A 17,156-nucleotide genomic window follows, 5' to 3' on the forward strand; every position below is an offset into this window, starting at 1 on the left:
TAAATATGTCGTTTAACTCGAATTCAATATATGCTCTCCAACTTAAACTTCTATAAAATTGAACAAATAAGCAGACATATCACAAATTATCATGTACGACAAATGTATCTATTAATCAAATTCCATACAAGTTTAAGTATCTACTTGTGCAAATCCAAAGTTAAAAGGTCACGTTTATGTATTATGTCTTCAGAAATAAAGCTTCAAAATTTCACTCTTCTAACTTGTAACAAAAATATCACAATTTTACAGCTCAAAATTCAAATTCAAAAGACTAGCACTGAACAAATGAAAAAAAATTTATACTATGATTTTCATCATATATGTGAATAATAATTTTAATTACATATATAGACTAGTATATGCCCAAGGCACAAAATGTAATATAACCTATTGGATATCATATTTTCTTTGTGTTGAAACAATTTTTGGTGACAGAGCCAAGAATTTGATATAAATTTACAAGCAAGAGAAAGGAAAAATTCTCAGGCATTAGAGGTTGCGCTCTTACCACTAGACTGAAGATCCCCGGGGGAGAAAGAACCTCAGAAACGAATAGGTAAACCGTGGTTGAGGAATGTTCTAATGCATCCATCCAATCCTGCGGTGACAACCACGAGACCCCACAAATGACTTGAACTCAATGCACTTTGCCAAGCACTCTTCAAGATCTTGTATTCGGACTTACATATAGAAGGGGAGACAGTTGCAGGAGGATTTGAGTCGGGTAGTTTCTCCTCTGGCCACGTTGCAGAGCTCTTTAGTAGAGAATCCAAGAAAGACGCACGTCCTAAGGACAAGCACTCTTGTAAAGATGAAGTCTTTGGCAATGAATTCTCGTTGACATCAGCGTTTGCTAAGACATTTCCTGGTAGTGTCGTTACTGGATTGGTTTTAAAGCCAGACCAAGGTATGGCAACTGATGCATTTTGGGAAAAGAAACTCTCTGATGAACGGACTTTCTTTGGTTGGCTAGTCAACCCGTCCTCGTGACTATAGTTCCAGATATAAACATTTGAATCCTCAGTGACTGCGAGAATGTGTTTCCCATCTGATGTGAATGATGCAGGACATTGGCTATCAAATTTTTTAGTTCCTGGACATGCAGCAGAGACAACAGTTTCAGAAAATCTACTGAAAAACGTCTTGTCAGAAAGCTGCTCGCCTACAAAAGTTAAACCAAAGCATGATGAAAACAAGAACTTGGTGGGGGACGGAGAGGTAGAGGGTACGCAACCAACACACCTTTGAATTTGCAGATGATGTTGGATCCACAAAGTATTCTAACTTGGGAATCAGCAGAAGTAACCATGACTTTGCTCGAATCATTCGGGCAGTACTGCATGATGAAAGTCTATGTTAGTTCTCAAGAGGGGATATAATCAGTACGAAAAACCATTCTAACGGTTACCTGAAATCCAGTTACTCTCTTGTTAGTAAGCTTCTTCTTTCCTTGCAGGCATACCTGAAGGCCCATCTGCAAATGATTATCTAACACACAGAAATGATAGTCCATTAATGTGAATTGTCCGATAGAGTAGAATTAAACAAGATAAGCATTGCATAATATATCAGAGTAAAAATGCCGATTGGTGGAAACTCAGTTGCACAAACAGTTTCCTTGAATATAAATGCAATTGAAGACAACTCAAAACAAATGGAGAACACAACTCCCTCCCCTCCATTTCCCCCCCTTCTCTTTGCATAGCAATATTGCACTCACAAAATACAATTTTATAGTACCATTCCAGTGGTTACCTTCCTTTCTTTACTACTCGAGCAGGACAATGAATTCTCGATGAGTATTATATGGAAATCATAACTTGCAAAGTGCAGTTAGAAGTTTGGAGAAGTTAACTTTATTACAGTGGTTAACTTCCTTTCTTTACTTCTCGAACAGGATAATGAATTCTCAATGAGTATTATATAAAAAACATAACTTACAAAGTGCAATTAGAAGTTTAGAGAAGTATACTGCATGATTATGTGCTTTTCTACAATGATGACCTACTCTAGCAATTTAGTCAGGGGACAAAAAAATCAGTTCCCAGAATTGTTCTATTCTCAGAGCTAATATCGCGAGCGTTTATATGCAAATCAGTGAGAAAATGGAAGAACTAGAAAAAAGTGACAAGGAAAGACAAGCTATCATACCAACAACATCATAAAAACGGCAATTGCCATCCATATATCCCACAACACCTCCCTGCACCAATCACAAGCAAGAAACTTAAATGAGTTCCAAAATCAAGTATCATCTTTAAGAAGGTTTAAAAAAAGAAACAAGGTGATCAAACCTTTCCATCAGGACTATAACAAAGAGCGGTCACTATTTCCTTTACATCAGTCCAATCAATCACTCGACAATTATGCACCTCCCAGAGACGTACTTTCCCATCTATTGAGCCACTAATGAAATAATTATCATCCATGGGATTGAACTCTACACAAGTGACTGTATCCAAGTATGACATGGTCAGATTTATGAGATGAGAATCCAGTTTACAGTTTAATATTGCAAGAAGAGTGAAAGCATAGAAATAGGCTCACCATAATTATTATGCGGATAAACACCAAGGCATTTATCATGTCCAACTTGCCAAAGACGAGCTGTTTTATCAACAGAAGATGACAGCAGATACTGCAGCAAATAATATTCGTATAAGAATTACAGTTTATTCATGTTGGAAGATGTTCTATGAAGCTGTAAAATATACTCCCTCCGTTCACTTTTACTTGTCCATAATGGACTTTGCACTCCCCTTAAGAAGTAATAAATGAAGTGCATCTTTTACTTTAATGCCCATGACTATTAGCATTTCAAAATATCTTGAAAAATGATTTGGAGAATTAGTAGCTAATATTAAGGGTAAAACAGAAAAACAAGCAACAGTGAATATCTATAATGGACAAGTAAAAAGTGAAAGGAGAGAGTATTTAGTAAGCTTAAGCCAATGAGACATATTATACTGACCCCATTTTTGGACCATGAGAGGGCCAATACTTCACTGGTATGCCCACGGAACTCGTGGATTGGTTTCTCCATAATCCGGAATAACTTTGGCGGGAGTACAACACAAGCTGATTCTGATGATTTTCTCATCATTTTCATCCCATTGATCTTCTCTCCGTTGTCATTGAGAGAAGCTAATTTGGAAAAATGATTCAGTGAAAAGTATAAACAAGAGGGGTCAATATCCTGAACATTGAAGTTTTTAGACATTTCGTCCTCAATCACTCTCCAAATGCGCACAGTGCCATCTTTGCCAGCACTTGCCAAGTATTGGCCACAAGGACTGAACTTCATTGTTATGATGGAGCCTTCATGTGCCAGGAATTCTTGGCCTGTGTAAAGTGAGGACAGTTCTTTTGACTCCTTCTTACTGGTTTGGACCCGAACTCTTTGAGTACCATTCTCTGGCTTTGTCACTTTGTTTCGGGTGCCAACAGTGAGTTTTTGAAGCAAACTTCTCACTTTTGTCTTTGTATTAACCATACTAAATCCCTTCATATCTCTATGGAGAAACTGTTGAACCAAAGACGATGAGCCAAGAGTTCTTGTAAACTCTTCAATAGTGAATATCTTGTTTGTACCTACTTCACGTAGTCGGCTAAGCATGCCATCCTTCCCTAATTTATCTGCAACAAATTCTGATCCATTGTCCAGATTCCTAATTTTCCAATACATTGGATCCTCTACAGCATCCTCCTCCAATTCTAGAGCTTCATTTGACTCGAAAGATTGGGAAGATCTACCAGAGAAAAAATTGCCTTCAGCATCTGAACTTGCCAGCACAGTCTCATTGTCATCCCTAATTCTATCGGTACTTGTCTTTCTTTCATCAGAGCAATCAGATCTGTCGCAATTCGAGTTCAAACCCATCCATTTCAAGAATCTATCGCGGCGTTCATCAACACTGTCGGGATCCTGAGTCCAAAATTCATATCCCAAAGCACGTTCGGAAATCTCATTACGAGTACAAGCATCAGAACCATCCGAACCCAAATCGGAGAGAGAACCGGTCTCAGCATGTATATCAAAGAAACTATCTTCTTCAGTCTCACTGTAAGTTCCCATCATTCTTCGAATTCAACTACTCCTTGAAAGAACAGAGAATCAAATCAGAAGCCAAACTTCAAAAGCAAGATTTTTTTAAAAACTGTCAATCAAACTGGAAATATCACTAAAAACAGCCCATTTCTTTAATTCACACCAAAAGAAATCCCATAAAAACAGAGAGGAGAAATCTTTAGAGTCTAAAATCCCCATATGAACAAGAACTGACCAATTATGATAAAAGAAAATATGCAACACCCACAATAAAGAAAAGAAAAAAACAGATCTTTCAAAAGGATAACTAAGCAACCCTGTCAACATGAAAATACAGTAATCAATAAAATTGAATCCCCAACAAGGTATTTAAAAACAAACTATACATAGTCAACAAAAGAAACTGACATAAACATGCTTATACTTCTAAAAATTCAAAGTTGTTCTATTTTTTAAAAAATTGCTTACATTAACTACCATGGACTTAATTAAACCACCCCAGAAATTATTTCACAAAAAAATAATAACATGATCTTTAGCATCTAGAAGATGATAGCCAAAAAAACTCACCAACTCTTCAATTCACACCACCAACCCAAAAAAAAATCCACATAAACAACAAAAGGAGAAATCTTTAAAGTCTAAACTTCTCATATAATCAAGAATTGAGCCTAACAATATGATCTTTAGCAGCCACAAGATGATATGAAGACTGAGAACCAAGTGTTCTCAAGTAAAAATAAAAACTCACCAATTCTTCAAAATCCACACCACCAACCCCAAAAATTTCCACATAAACAACAAAAAGGAGAAATCTTTTAAGTCTAAACTTCTCATATAATCAAGAATTGAGTCTAAACAATATGATCTTCCACATCCACAACATTATATGAAGACTGAGAACCAAGTAGACTCAAGTAAAAAAAAAAAACTCACTAATTATTCAAAATTCACACCACCCCAACCCCCAAATATATCCACATAAACAACAAAAGAGAAATCTTTGAAATCTAAAATTCTCATATTACAAGAATTGAGTCTAAACAATATGATCTTTTATATCCACAAGATTATATGAAGACTGAGAACCAAGTAGACTCAAGTAAAAAAAAAACTCACTAATTCTTAAAAATTCACACCACCCCAACCCCAAATAAATCCACATAAACAACAAAAAGGAGAAATATTTAAAGTCTAAACTTCTCATATAATCCAGAATTGAACAAAACGAAAATCCCCAATTATGATAAAACAAAAAATATGCAACACCCCACAACAACAACAACAACAAAAAAAACAGATCCTTCAAAAGGGTAACTATAGAAACAGTAATATCAATCAAATTACCACCAAAAAGATAACATGTACCTAATCAACACAAAACTAAACATAAACTTGCTCATATTTCTACAATTTCAAAACAATAACAATCCCTGTTACTGCATCAATCAAGAAAAAGAAAAGATTTTTCTTACCTTAACTACCATGGACTTTAACCCCAAGAAATAATTTCAGGAAAAAAGATTGATCTTTAACATCCACAAAACTGAAATTGAGACTAAGAAAACAAGTGGACTTAAAGTCAAAAAATAAGCAAAAAAAATCCAAAAAAACAGGGGACAAAAGGGGCATGAAAACTGGGAATTGATCTCAAAAATATGAAGTCAGAAAAATTGAAGATTTCGAAGAAAAAGGGTAATGTATGAAGGTAGAAAAGTGAAAGAGAAAGAGTCGCAATTCTTCTTTTTTTTTCACTTTCAAAATGAACAGACAAAACTTTTGGTATATTTATCTGACGGTTTTACCCTTCGCCTTGTTGCGTCCGTCCAATTAACGGTTGTAACGAATCGTGTCATGTCTGTTAACAACACTTAGGTATCGTTTGGTGGCGGATATGAATTATATTTTAATATAAAATAATATTTAGATTTAAGTTTTTAAATAGTAAATTAAATTAAAAAATAATTTTATATATACCTCTTAATTATTTTATGTCAAACATGATATTAGATTTAATATTTTTAAAACTCTCCTTCAAATTAGCTATCAAATTATTCATTATGGTATTGTTTAAAACAAAACAAAAAACTTATTATGTTTGTATAATTATAGAAAATTTCTGGTGGATAAATTTTTTTTTACTAAAAATATTTAGTAAAGTATAAATATAGTGTAATTTTCATACTTGGATCCTCTAACTTCATCTCAAAAAAAAAAGGAATTTTATACTATTGTTTTTAGTTTGTTTAAAAAATTAAATGACATGCATAAAAAAATAGAAAAAGGATGATATTATTTTGTATCGTCACAATTATGTTTGGATTTATTTAAGATTATAAATTGTATTATTCAACTAAATTGATTCGTATAAAATTATAAAATGAAATAAAGAAAGTAATTGTATGTACAAAAGCCAAATATTTAATTGTTAGTGTGAGTTTATTTGTTGGTTTCTTTACATAACTTAACGTATAATTCACATTTTTTAAAAAGGCATACGATAAATACCATAATTATATTATGATTAAATATGTTTGGTAAGATCTAGGACTTCCTACCTACTTTATGAAAAAATAAATTAAATGGATTATAATACATTTGGATAGTATGGTAATTAAAATAAATTTGTATAAGCAATAATTGACATTAATATAGATTTTATTTAAAATACGTATTCATCTACTAGAAAAGACATGAAGTTTTGGTTGTTAGAAGATCTAAAAAGAACTTTAAAAAAAATAAATCACTTTTTGATTAGAGAATAATGTGATTTAAATTTATAACCTTGTTGATATTGTCGTTTTCAAAATTGAATAAAGGGGAAAGATTATCAAAAAAGTGAATCAAAAATAATTTTTCTAGCTATTCATAAAAATAGAAATACAATTACATATATTTTATTAACTTCCGACTCTACTTATAAAATTACATTATATTCCTTTTGTTATTAATGGTGCTTTAATTCTATATTAATATTATGAAAGTTATTTCCTCTTTAAGAACTTTTAAAAAAACTCTGATTGGAAAAAATCTATGAACTTTCCCTCCTAAGAAATTATTTAGAACTTGTCATGCATATAAAAAATTATTTAAAAAAAAATAATTTTAACTATCAATCTACCTTTTAAAAAAGTCAAATATAATTATAGTCATATAATCTAAAGATTATCTAATTAAATATTAAAATAACTTTTGATAAAAATATAAAATAAATTATATATAATAAATCTTTATAATTTAACTATTTCTTAAATTTCATAAATAATAAAAGTTTAGTGTATCGAATACTTTTAGTTCGACCATTTGATGACTTCTCTATAAAGGTTGACTGTTCTTTGCTTCTTTGAACATCCATTATATACCCTATTGACTTATTCTATACATCGTTTTCTTTTTTTATTTTATTTTATTTTATTTGTTTTTGTTTTCATATAGTTATTTCAATGGACGGCATTTTCTTAGGAAAATTCCAGATTACAAATAAAAATAAAAATGGGGCCTTTCTAAATATTCAAAATAATGCACTATGACCTTTCATTTGTCATGTTTCCATGGTATGTTTAGCTACTTTTCATCAAACATCACTCATTTATTCTATAGGGTGCGTTTGGTTCAAACAAAAATGTTTTTCGCTATCAAAAACGGTTGTGATTGAATAGATAAGATTTTCGCTCTTAATCAAAAATATCAGATTTTAGCTAATATATATCATGTTAGAAAACACTTTTTCTTTAAATAGATCTTATGCAACACGAATCTGAACCTAATAAAAATGCTTGACGATAAATGAAAAATCAAAGGATTGTGTGGGTGGGTCGGTGGGGGTGGGATAGTAGGCATGGGAGGGTGTACTCGTGTGTGAGGTTTGAGAAGAGACAATCAGTTGCGAAAAATATCATGTTTCATTATTCACTAAAAAGTCATTTAACTAATTACTTTTAAGAAATTTATATTTATAACGAAAAATATTTTGATCAACGAAAATAAAAGAAATTGAAAGACATATTATGAAGAAAAAAATTCATACCAAACACACCCTTGAACTTTATAATCAAAACAAAAGATAGATTGAGAAATTTGGCCAACAATTTACACTAGTGAGAATGACATGATGAAGAGTTTTCAATGGAGGGGGTAATGCCACCAATTTATATTATAGCATATTATATTATTGTATAATTTACCTAATATATAATGGGTTATTTTAAAAGATAAATGTAAAATAATTTTGACTTCTTGGTGTAATATTGTTTATTTTAATTTGAACTAGATTTATATTTTATTTTAATAGTTTCTTATTACAAATTAAGAGTTCTTACATCTTATATATAGTTTTTCAATCTTTTTTTTTATCTATCAATACATAACAGTCATTAAAGCATATCAATTTCTTTTTTATGCATGCTTCTTTAACATTTATATATGGATAAAAGTAGTAAACTCGTAACTTGTAGATTAAGTTAAGCCTTATGTCACTATCTATTAGCTTTATACTCGTTTCATTGAACCACTATTTTATACTCATATAAGATTAAAATTACTAAAGATAATTTTAATATAATATGATATGTTATACTTAGTTAAGCCTAACTAATAATCCACACAATTTCTCCTAAAAAAAAGAAGTTCACACAATTTTGAATTTTCTTACCTCTTATATACAAGTATTATTTTTTAATTATTAATATAAAATTTTATTTACACATCTAACGAACTATTTAAATAAAAAAGATAGAATATGATATGATTTAACATATATATTAGATTTTCTCACACCATATAATGACCCCAAAAGAAGTTAAAAAGTTGTTGAAATCAATCCATGAGCTCTCATTATAATTCAAATGTGTGACAAATATTGAACACAAATTTGACTTTTTGTTGATTATACCGCTAAACAAAAAGCCACCGCCCCAAGCACCACCCACGGTCACAAAAAGTTTGTGTATAAAATAGAAAATGTATACGATACTTTATATCAGCGGTCGACGAGTAAACACTCTAATTTTAAGTATATTCGTACGTCTGAACATTTCAGTTCATCTACATTATATTAGTTGAACAATCATCAAGACACTTCCAAAACAGGCATCAATGAGACACAATAAAGTTGAGTTAAAGTATTTAATTATCAGTTAATTAGATCAATGGAGATATATATAGTAATTACACGTCAACTGAGACCAAGTTTAAAACTAATATTATGACAATAAAATATGACTCTATATATGTGACAGTAATCGATAATGAAAAATAATTTTAAATTAACAATTATTAACTAGTAAATAAAACAAGTGCCTTTGACTTAGTTTTTGCTTTTAGTGTATGTGTTGGTGTGTCAATTTGAATAGTTGTTGGCGTGATTTGTTGCGTAAAACCATAAAAGTAGTACCATTAATTATAATATTAATTAGTAGCTTACAACCCATACATTGACCATCAAATTATATATATTTAGCTTTATCCGTTCGAGAACACGATTCATTTATTAGTTTTTTACACGTAATATACATCATTAATATAAATAAGATTTTATTTTATCACATTCTAAATTTGAGAAAATAGGGATTTTAAAGTTTAAGCACTTTCTAAATATGTAAAATGTCACACTATGTCTTAAATTGATGGAAGAAAAGAAGAGGAAGAGTGTCAATTAAATTGAGACGAATAGTATATTTGATCATATATAATTATTGATATCATCCAATTAAACTATATAAATAATCCTCAAAAATTAAAACACAAATGATCACCTCACACGAACAAGTTAACACCGACATCAATCAATTATATTTGAATTAATCAATCTCAAAAATACAATTATAAATCACAGTTTTTATGAGAATGACAATTATTACATAGTTTCAAAATTTAAAATTGTGAGAAATTTTTATTTGCGACTTTCTTATAAAGTATTGAATCGAATTGTTCATTTTAATCATGAAATATATGGTGTATTAAGGATTTAGAGATCACACCACCTTTTAGATTGATGCAACCCATCAATAGAAGAACAAATTCTTTAGAAGGAATTTTTGAGTGAAAATGATTCTGTTTCGATAAAGAAAATGTTCATTTATGTCCTCCATTAAAAGTTTGGCTCATCTATTCATTTGCGTTTGAGAAAAACTAAAGGTTTATCCATGTCATTATTTGTTAATTGAAATGACATAAATAAGCCAAACTTTTAACGATAGCATAGATGAGTCTTTTCTCAAAGTTTAATGGCATACATGATCCTTTTTTTTTAATCAAAAAATAATCTAATTAATGACATGGATAAATCATAATTCACCACGTGTAAAAAATGATTATGCAAAACAGAAACTATTTTCCTTTAACAAATAATTGCATGGATGAGCCTTTTTCAAATGGAAATGACATAAATAATCCAAACTTTTAACGAATGGCATAGATGAACGTTTTTTTTCTCAAGATTTGATGACATATTTGAGCCTTTTTCCAATATATCATCCTGATTCGTGAAAAAAAAATTAATTTTGAGGTGTCAATCAAGAAAATTAAATGCCAAACATATTTGTATAACTAACACAATTAGTAGCAGCCTAGTCGATATAATAGTCTAATCCTAGTGTGACTCATATTCTACAGCAGTGTTGTAAACTCGTCAGTCAGCTTCATTGGACATGTTTCAATATTCAGCTTCCTTCTTCATCAACACTTGTTGTAAACACGTCAATCAACTTCGTTGGATATATTTCAATCGTCAGCTTCCTTCTTGTTCAACAACATATACAATTCTGAAATATACGATCTGTTAATTTCACAACACATAACTATAACTTTGATTCGTAATTAGAGAAACATTAACTAGAGAAACCTAAAACTGGAAGACATTGAGGCCCAGGCCCATGAGTATTTTCAAGTGGGCTCTATCATCTCATTGAACTTAGAAAAATGATATCATGCATGTGGTGTGGGGGTGGGTGAAAATTTAGAATAATTGTTTGGAATGTTATGCTAATGTGGCAAATATTTGAAGAAATTAGACCCATTCATAGATTTGCCCTAAGATATTGTGGTCCATTAAAAAATCTACGACATACACTATAGGAAACATTGAGATTTTAATTGAAAATGATTGCCAATTATATGTTTCATTTTTTTTTAAAAAAAGAAAATATTGATTTAGACCATCTAATTTGAAATAAATCATAATCATATGGTATTTTTTAAGTTTAACTTTATCGATTGATTTGATAACACTTATATTTCTCATGTTTGTTTCATTTAGAATGAAATACTTATAATGTTCTAAAATAGTGTTTCACTTTTTTTTATGTTTGTTTCATTTGGAATGAAATACTTCTAATGTTATAAAATAGTGTTTTACTTTAGTCTTGTAGAATAAATGTGAAATATCATGTTGCTACTTGTTATCTGAAATATGATTATAATATGATTATTTTATATCTACGTCATGTAGATTTTTTAAAGGAGAATATGTTATGTACCAACAATTGTTTTTTTTTTCAAAATTTTAATTCTAAAACTTTCAATTGACGATAAAGAGATCTTACGAATTCCACCACACCATACCACATGATTCCATGGTTCATTACTTTATTGTATTAATTTTTTAGATATGTGAATTGAGCCGAGTGTCTAGTGAAGATAGTTTCTTTACCTTCACAAAATAGAGGTAACTCTACAAGTGGAGCTATACTAAATATGTTGTTGTTGGAGATAAAAACTTTGTGAGTCGGATAAAAGAAATGAAATTTTGAAAATTTATTGACAATACAATAATCTCATAGTGTTAAAAGTTAACTATATTTTACAAATAATGACATGAATGAGTCTTTTCTCAAATGAAAATGACATAGATGAGCTAAATTTTTAATGGATAACATAGATAAGACTTTTCTCAAAGTTCAAGATATATTTGAGCATTTTCTCAATATACTATCCTAATTTGTGAAAAATATTATTTTAAATAGATTTTGTCACGTCAATCGAGAAAATTAAATCCCTTAAATTTGATGGAATTCAGATAAATCCCTAAACGTTTCGATACATCACGTCCCAATTCAGATATATCCGTCAACGTCTCGATACATTGCGTCTCAATTTCAAATACATCATTCAACATCTCGATGCATCACGTACGTCCCGATACATCACATAAACTAATGTATTCGACTAGTACATCACGTAAAGTGATATATCCAAGAATAAGAAAGGGTAGAAATTTTTATAATTTTTTCAAATGATAGGAAATTTATAAAATAAATTGTGTATTCAGATGATTTTTTCCTAATTTATTTGGTATCATACTAGCCTTTCTAGTGTACTAGTGTCAAGTGGCCCTATTTGCAAAAGTAGCCATTGGGCACTTGGCCCAACATGCATCACTAAGGGCCCATAAGAACCAATTCCATGGAACTCAGTCCAAAGTTGATTCTTCAACAGTCTACTACTGTTCCACGTGGTATGAAGGTAGATAATCACGTGGCATCGTCATCGACCACCGGCTCAGAAGGAAGATTCAAAATTTAAATTTTATCATTCAATTTTTAAAGTATTTAAAGTTGAAATCATTTATATATATTTAAACTTATGAATTCATATCTACTATTTGTATCTGTTACTTATTTTTAGTATATAAGTTTCTATTACGTATTGAAAATACTAAATTTAGATGAACTCGATATTGACCACAAGGAGGACAATATGATTAGGCATTTAATCCTGAGAAACTTTACTTATATTGGGCCTAGGGCTCTACCTTTTGGGTTGTAAGCTTGGTTTTAGTGTTTGGGCCCTATAATCCACCACCATTGGCACTGTGTCCTATTAGGCCCAGCCCAATATCCACAAACGTACCGTCGATATAAGATTGGTCCCACATTGGTCGTCTCGATCATACATAACATGTGTTTGTACATAAGATTTCGACTTTTCAACATATAGTTCATTATTATACATGTTATACCCCATCAAATAACTTAACTATGATAAAATTTACATGATCATTTGATCTAAACACCTTATACAAGTAAATATTCATGGTAGGCCTTTCAGTTGTTCGACACCTCTCTTAGTTTAAATATTCATTGTGTTAACACGATATACGGGTTACACTTGTACGTGCATGTTATTTATTTGACTAATTTTAGGTCACTTTTTATATCTTCACACTTGACTTATATACATCTTATATATATTTGTTTTCCTAAGATGACATGTTATATTATCATGCAAACATATCGTGATTTATTTAATCGTGATATATTTTTGGTTTGACTAAAAGATAGTGACATTAATTGCTAGCAACAACATAATAAAATTTATAATTAAGTTGAACTAAAATTTATTAACGCAGTGTGAATTTAAATAAATCAAAACTTAAATATGAATATAGATTCTTGCATGCATCGATTTTAGTTAATGTATGAAGAAATTATAGTGCCAAAATGCTTTTTTGACGTAGTCCATCTAACAATGGACTTTGTATAACTAGTACTAACTACTATATCTACGCGTACATCATCATTTGATCACGTTATTCAACTTTTTAGTGAAGAATATATACTACTATTGAATTATATAATAGAAAAAAAAGGATTTGAGATTTGAATTTATGAGTTTTCGTATATTTCAAATAAACATAGCTAATTATCAACAAAGCTTAAGCATGTTTCATTTTTGTAATTGGATAAAATATTAACTTCGTTAGTAGGTTTCTAATAAAATATTCCTTTGTAATAATTTCTCAATATATATAATGTCAAAGTAATAATTAAAGGAATTTTTTATCTATTATATCATTAATTAATTAATTTTGAGAAAAGATAGAAATTCTTGAAAATCTTAAATTTTTAATTCATCCATTTCATAATTAAAAGAAGTAAAATAGTAAACTCACTATGTCAATCATCATATTCTTAATAGGTGTGTTAATTCTAAAGTGGACAAATAATTAGGGACAGAGGGAGTAGTTTGCAATATTACGAATCTTATTAGATTTTGGTACAGATATGCCTAGATACATGTATCCCGAAATATATAATATCAAAATTAGATGTACTTTGTTCTAAATACATTGTATCCAAGTATATTCGTATGCATATGAAATACATAACAAATCTCACTCGCCTCCCTCTTATTCACTCGCTTGCCAGTCTCCTAAGTATATGATATTCTATATACATGTGAATCAAATCATAAACATGTATTCAGTGCGTATCTAATATGATTTGTATGTATCTTAGACACATGACTATCTCACTCACTCTCTCTCCATCTCGCTCGCCTCTTTCCCTATTTAGTGTACTTATTAACAAAATGTATTTGTGTATATATTTCTCAATATATACTTTATTGATCAAGACGATTTCATTTCCGAGCTCAAAATATTTATTTTATTGAAAATTAACATGAGAGCTTGTCCTATGTCCCACTATGGAGGATATGAGGCAGACAAGATAATATTCCCTCATACTATTTGCATGAAATATAAAAAGATAACACCTCATCTAGATCCTTCACATTGAATCCGTCCATATAATTTCCACACTGAATATTTATTAATTCAAAAAGAATGTAAGAGTTTTTATTGTATAAAATTAACTCAAATACATATAAAGCTAAGGCTAAGAATAAAAAAAATAAAATAAATGACACGGGAGGAAAATATTAGGCGCAACTCTTTTGTCAATATAGTTATTCGATATATTTTTATTAGAGAAAATAAATATTTCATAATATTAATTAAAATATGTATAAATTAACTTGAATAATTAAAATATACCTAATATAATTTTACAAATAAATTTTAAAAAGTAAGTTATACATATATATATATACAAAATTTTAGCCTCCTATTTACCCTAATTTTCAACCTTTATATGTTTATATACTAATCGAACTCGAATACTACAATTATAAAAACAATAATAAAACAAATAAAAGTAGACGTATAAGTTATAACCACCACAAAAGTTATAAATGAAAATTTATTCTCTCTCAAAAAATAAATAAATTTATTCTCTCTGCTCTTTGCAGGGACACATATTCCTCCACTAACAAATAATAATAAACTAATATAATCAATATAGAATAATAGAAAAAATGTTGAAATATTGGTATTTCTATAGTCCAAAAATTAAGCTATATATTACTTTTATATTAACAAATATATAAATATCATAATCATATTCACTGACTCAATATTTATTGAATATCGAATGAATAGATAAAATTATACTATCTATTCTTATTTAGTTTTTCGTCGAAAGGGAAGGACTTTTGAAAATTAGTGACAATAACATTTCAAAAATGCAATAAAATTTACATGCATATCATTTACGATAGTTAGCGCTTTTTCCCATTAAACATTAAGCACTCTCTTTTTCTCTATAAACACAAAGGCTAAAGCACATAGAACCATCTCAAACATTCCTTTCTCTCAAAAGCTACTAATTTTTTTAAATTATTTTTCACAAAAAAATAATAATCCTCCTTCTTCTTCTTCTTTTTCATGAATGGACACTTCTCAATGGCCACAGGTACAAACTCCAAAAATTAGACATATAGATCTGTCTACTTTTTAAAATTTTGCCTTTTCACTTAATATTTTATGATATCTTTTTTTCATTATGTAAATATATATTCTTGTGTCTCTTGCTACAAATTGAATTTAATTGTGTGCTTTTTAAATTTTGATGTAACCCTTTACTTTCCCCTCTTTATATATGTGAGATTTTGAAAAGGTTGAAAAAAGGGAAAAGGATCAAGTTTGTTGTTATATTAAAAGTTAAAAAAAAAACAAAAAGAGTTCATATTACAAAAGCATAAAGATTCAATTTTTATTACTCCTCTATATATGATGATCTTTTAATTTAATTTGCTCATTTTCAAGTAAATTTTTTTTTTCCTTTTCTTAAAGGGTATTGTGGTGAAAACCATGGAAGAGATGAAAATACCAAAGAATACAAATACAAGGAAAATTAGGGCTCAACAACAACAAAATGATGAAGCTTTGAAGAATTGTCCAAGGTGCAATTCAACAAACACAAAGTTTTGTTATTACAATAACTATAGTCTTTCTCAACCAAGATTTTTTTGTAAGAATTGTAGAAGATATTGGACTGATGGTGGATCTCTTAGGAACATTCCTATTGGTGGAGTTTCAAGAAAATCCAAGAAATCATCATCAATTAATACTATGAAAAATAATATTATTTCTCCTAAAGTACAAGATATTAATAATAATAATAATAATAACAATCCTAATAATAAAGGGGTTGATCAAGATCTCAACTTGGATTTTTCATCTGATTTCAAGATTATCTCTGAGTTGATACAAGTACCAAATAATAATTCATTTATGCCAATCATGCCTAATATTTCTAATCCAAATTCAATTTATTTATTCTCTAGTAATTTGGATCATGGTTTAATTGGAAGTAGTAGTATTAGTGATGGTGGCTATGAATGTCATAACATTATTCAAGATTTGCAAGTGTGTACAAGTACAACAACAAGTGGAGGGATTTTGTTTCCTTTTGAAGATCTAAAGCAAGTTTCAAACACAAGTGAGCAAAGTAGAGATGGAGAATCATCATCAAATGGATATTGGGATGTAATTTTAGGAGGAAATTGAGATATTGGTACAACAACATATCCAGTTCTGAAGGTCTGGAGAAGGTAGAGTCTATGCAGATCTTATCGATCACTGTATAAAAAATAGAGAGACTACTTTCAATAGACTCTCGACTTAAGAAAAAACAGTTCAAAGCAGTCCAAAACATGGCGACCTTTGGTAATTAAAGAAAATAATACTCTCTGCTCTATCTAATTTATGTGACATATTTTTTGGTTTGTTAAATCTAAAAATTGTCATTATTATGTATTTAAAAATATTTTAACTCTATTTAATGAAACGATTTATAACTATACAAATGTCTTAGCTTGATCTAAATCATAAATTTTAACAATTTTAATTTCTTTCTTAGTCTATGTGCTCAGATAAATGTTACCACGTAAAATTAGGACTAAGGGAATATCTCGTAATTTATCAAGAATTTTTTATATATTTATGGGTTTTTTTTTAATTAGGTATTAGCTAGGCTGTTTACAT

The 17,156-nt window shown here is 29.5% G+C and overlaps 2 protein-coding genes across 7 annotated transcripts; one reads left to right on the forward strand and one right to left on the reverse strand.

Moving 5' to 3' along the window:
• Window positions 1-281: 281 nt before the first annotated feature.
• Window positions 282-5,809, reverse strand: LOC107028880 (uncharacterized WD repeat-containing protein C3H5.08c-like). 4 transcript variants are annotated; one of them, XM_015230119.2, is made up of 8 exons: window positions 5,527-5,804; window positions 2,975-4,100; window positions 2,551-2,641; window positions 2,298-2,455; window positions 2,155-2,206; window positions 1,412-1,491; window positions 1,246-1,339; window positions 282-1,165 (listed from the first exon to the last, which is right to left on the reverse strand). In XM_015230119.2, exons 2-8 carry the CDS (start codon window positions 4,079-4,081, stop codon window positions 546-548), a joined length of 2,202 nt encoding a protein of 733 aa, XP_015085605.1. In that variant the 5' UTR covers window positions 4,082-4,100; window positions 5,527-5,804; the 3' UTR covers window positions 282-545. The 4 variants fall into 4 exon arrangements, with proteins under 4 accessions (XP_015085605.1, XP_015085607.1, XP_015085606.1 ...); XM_015230121.1 differs by having other exon boundaries at window positions 290-1,096; window positions 5,527-5,809; XM_015230120.2 differs by having other exon boundaries at window positions 290-1,096; window positions 2,975-4,094; window positions 5,527-5,793.
• A 9,622-nt stretch (window positions 5,810-15,431) lies between these two features.
• On the forward strand, window positions 15,432-16,883 carry LOC107028126 (dof zinc finger protein DOF4.6-like). 3 transcript variants are annotated; one of them, XM_015229178.2, is made up of 3 exons: window positions 15,436-15,582; window positions 15,963-16,072; window positions 16,457-16,883. In XM_015229178.2, exons 1-3 carry the CDS (start codon window positions 15,559-15,561, stop codon window positions 16,677-16,679), a joined length of 357 nt encoding a protein of 118 aa, XP_015084664.1. In that variant the 5' UTR covers window positions 15,436-15,558; the 3' UTR covers window positions 16,680-16,883. The 3 variants fall into 3 exon arrangements, with proteins under 3 accessions (XP_015084663.1, XP_015084664.1, XP_015084665.1); XM_015229179.2 differs by having other exon boundaries at window positions 16,487-16,883; XM_015229177.2 differs by having other exon boundaries at window positions 15,432-15,582; window positions 15,963-16,883.
• The last annotated feature ends 273 nt before the right edge of the window (window positions 16,884-17,156 follow it).

This window comes from Solanum pennellii, chromosome 8, assembly GCF_001406875.1.
Source record: "Solanum pennellii chromosome 8, SPENNV200".
Taxonomy (NCBI): Eukaryota; Viridiplantae; Streptophyta; class Magnoliopsida; order Solanales; family Solanaceae; genus Solanum; species Solanum pennellii.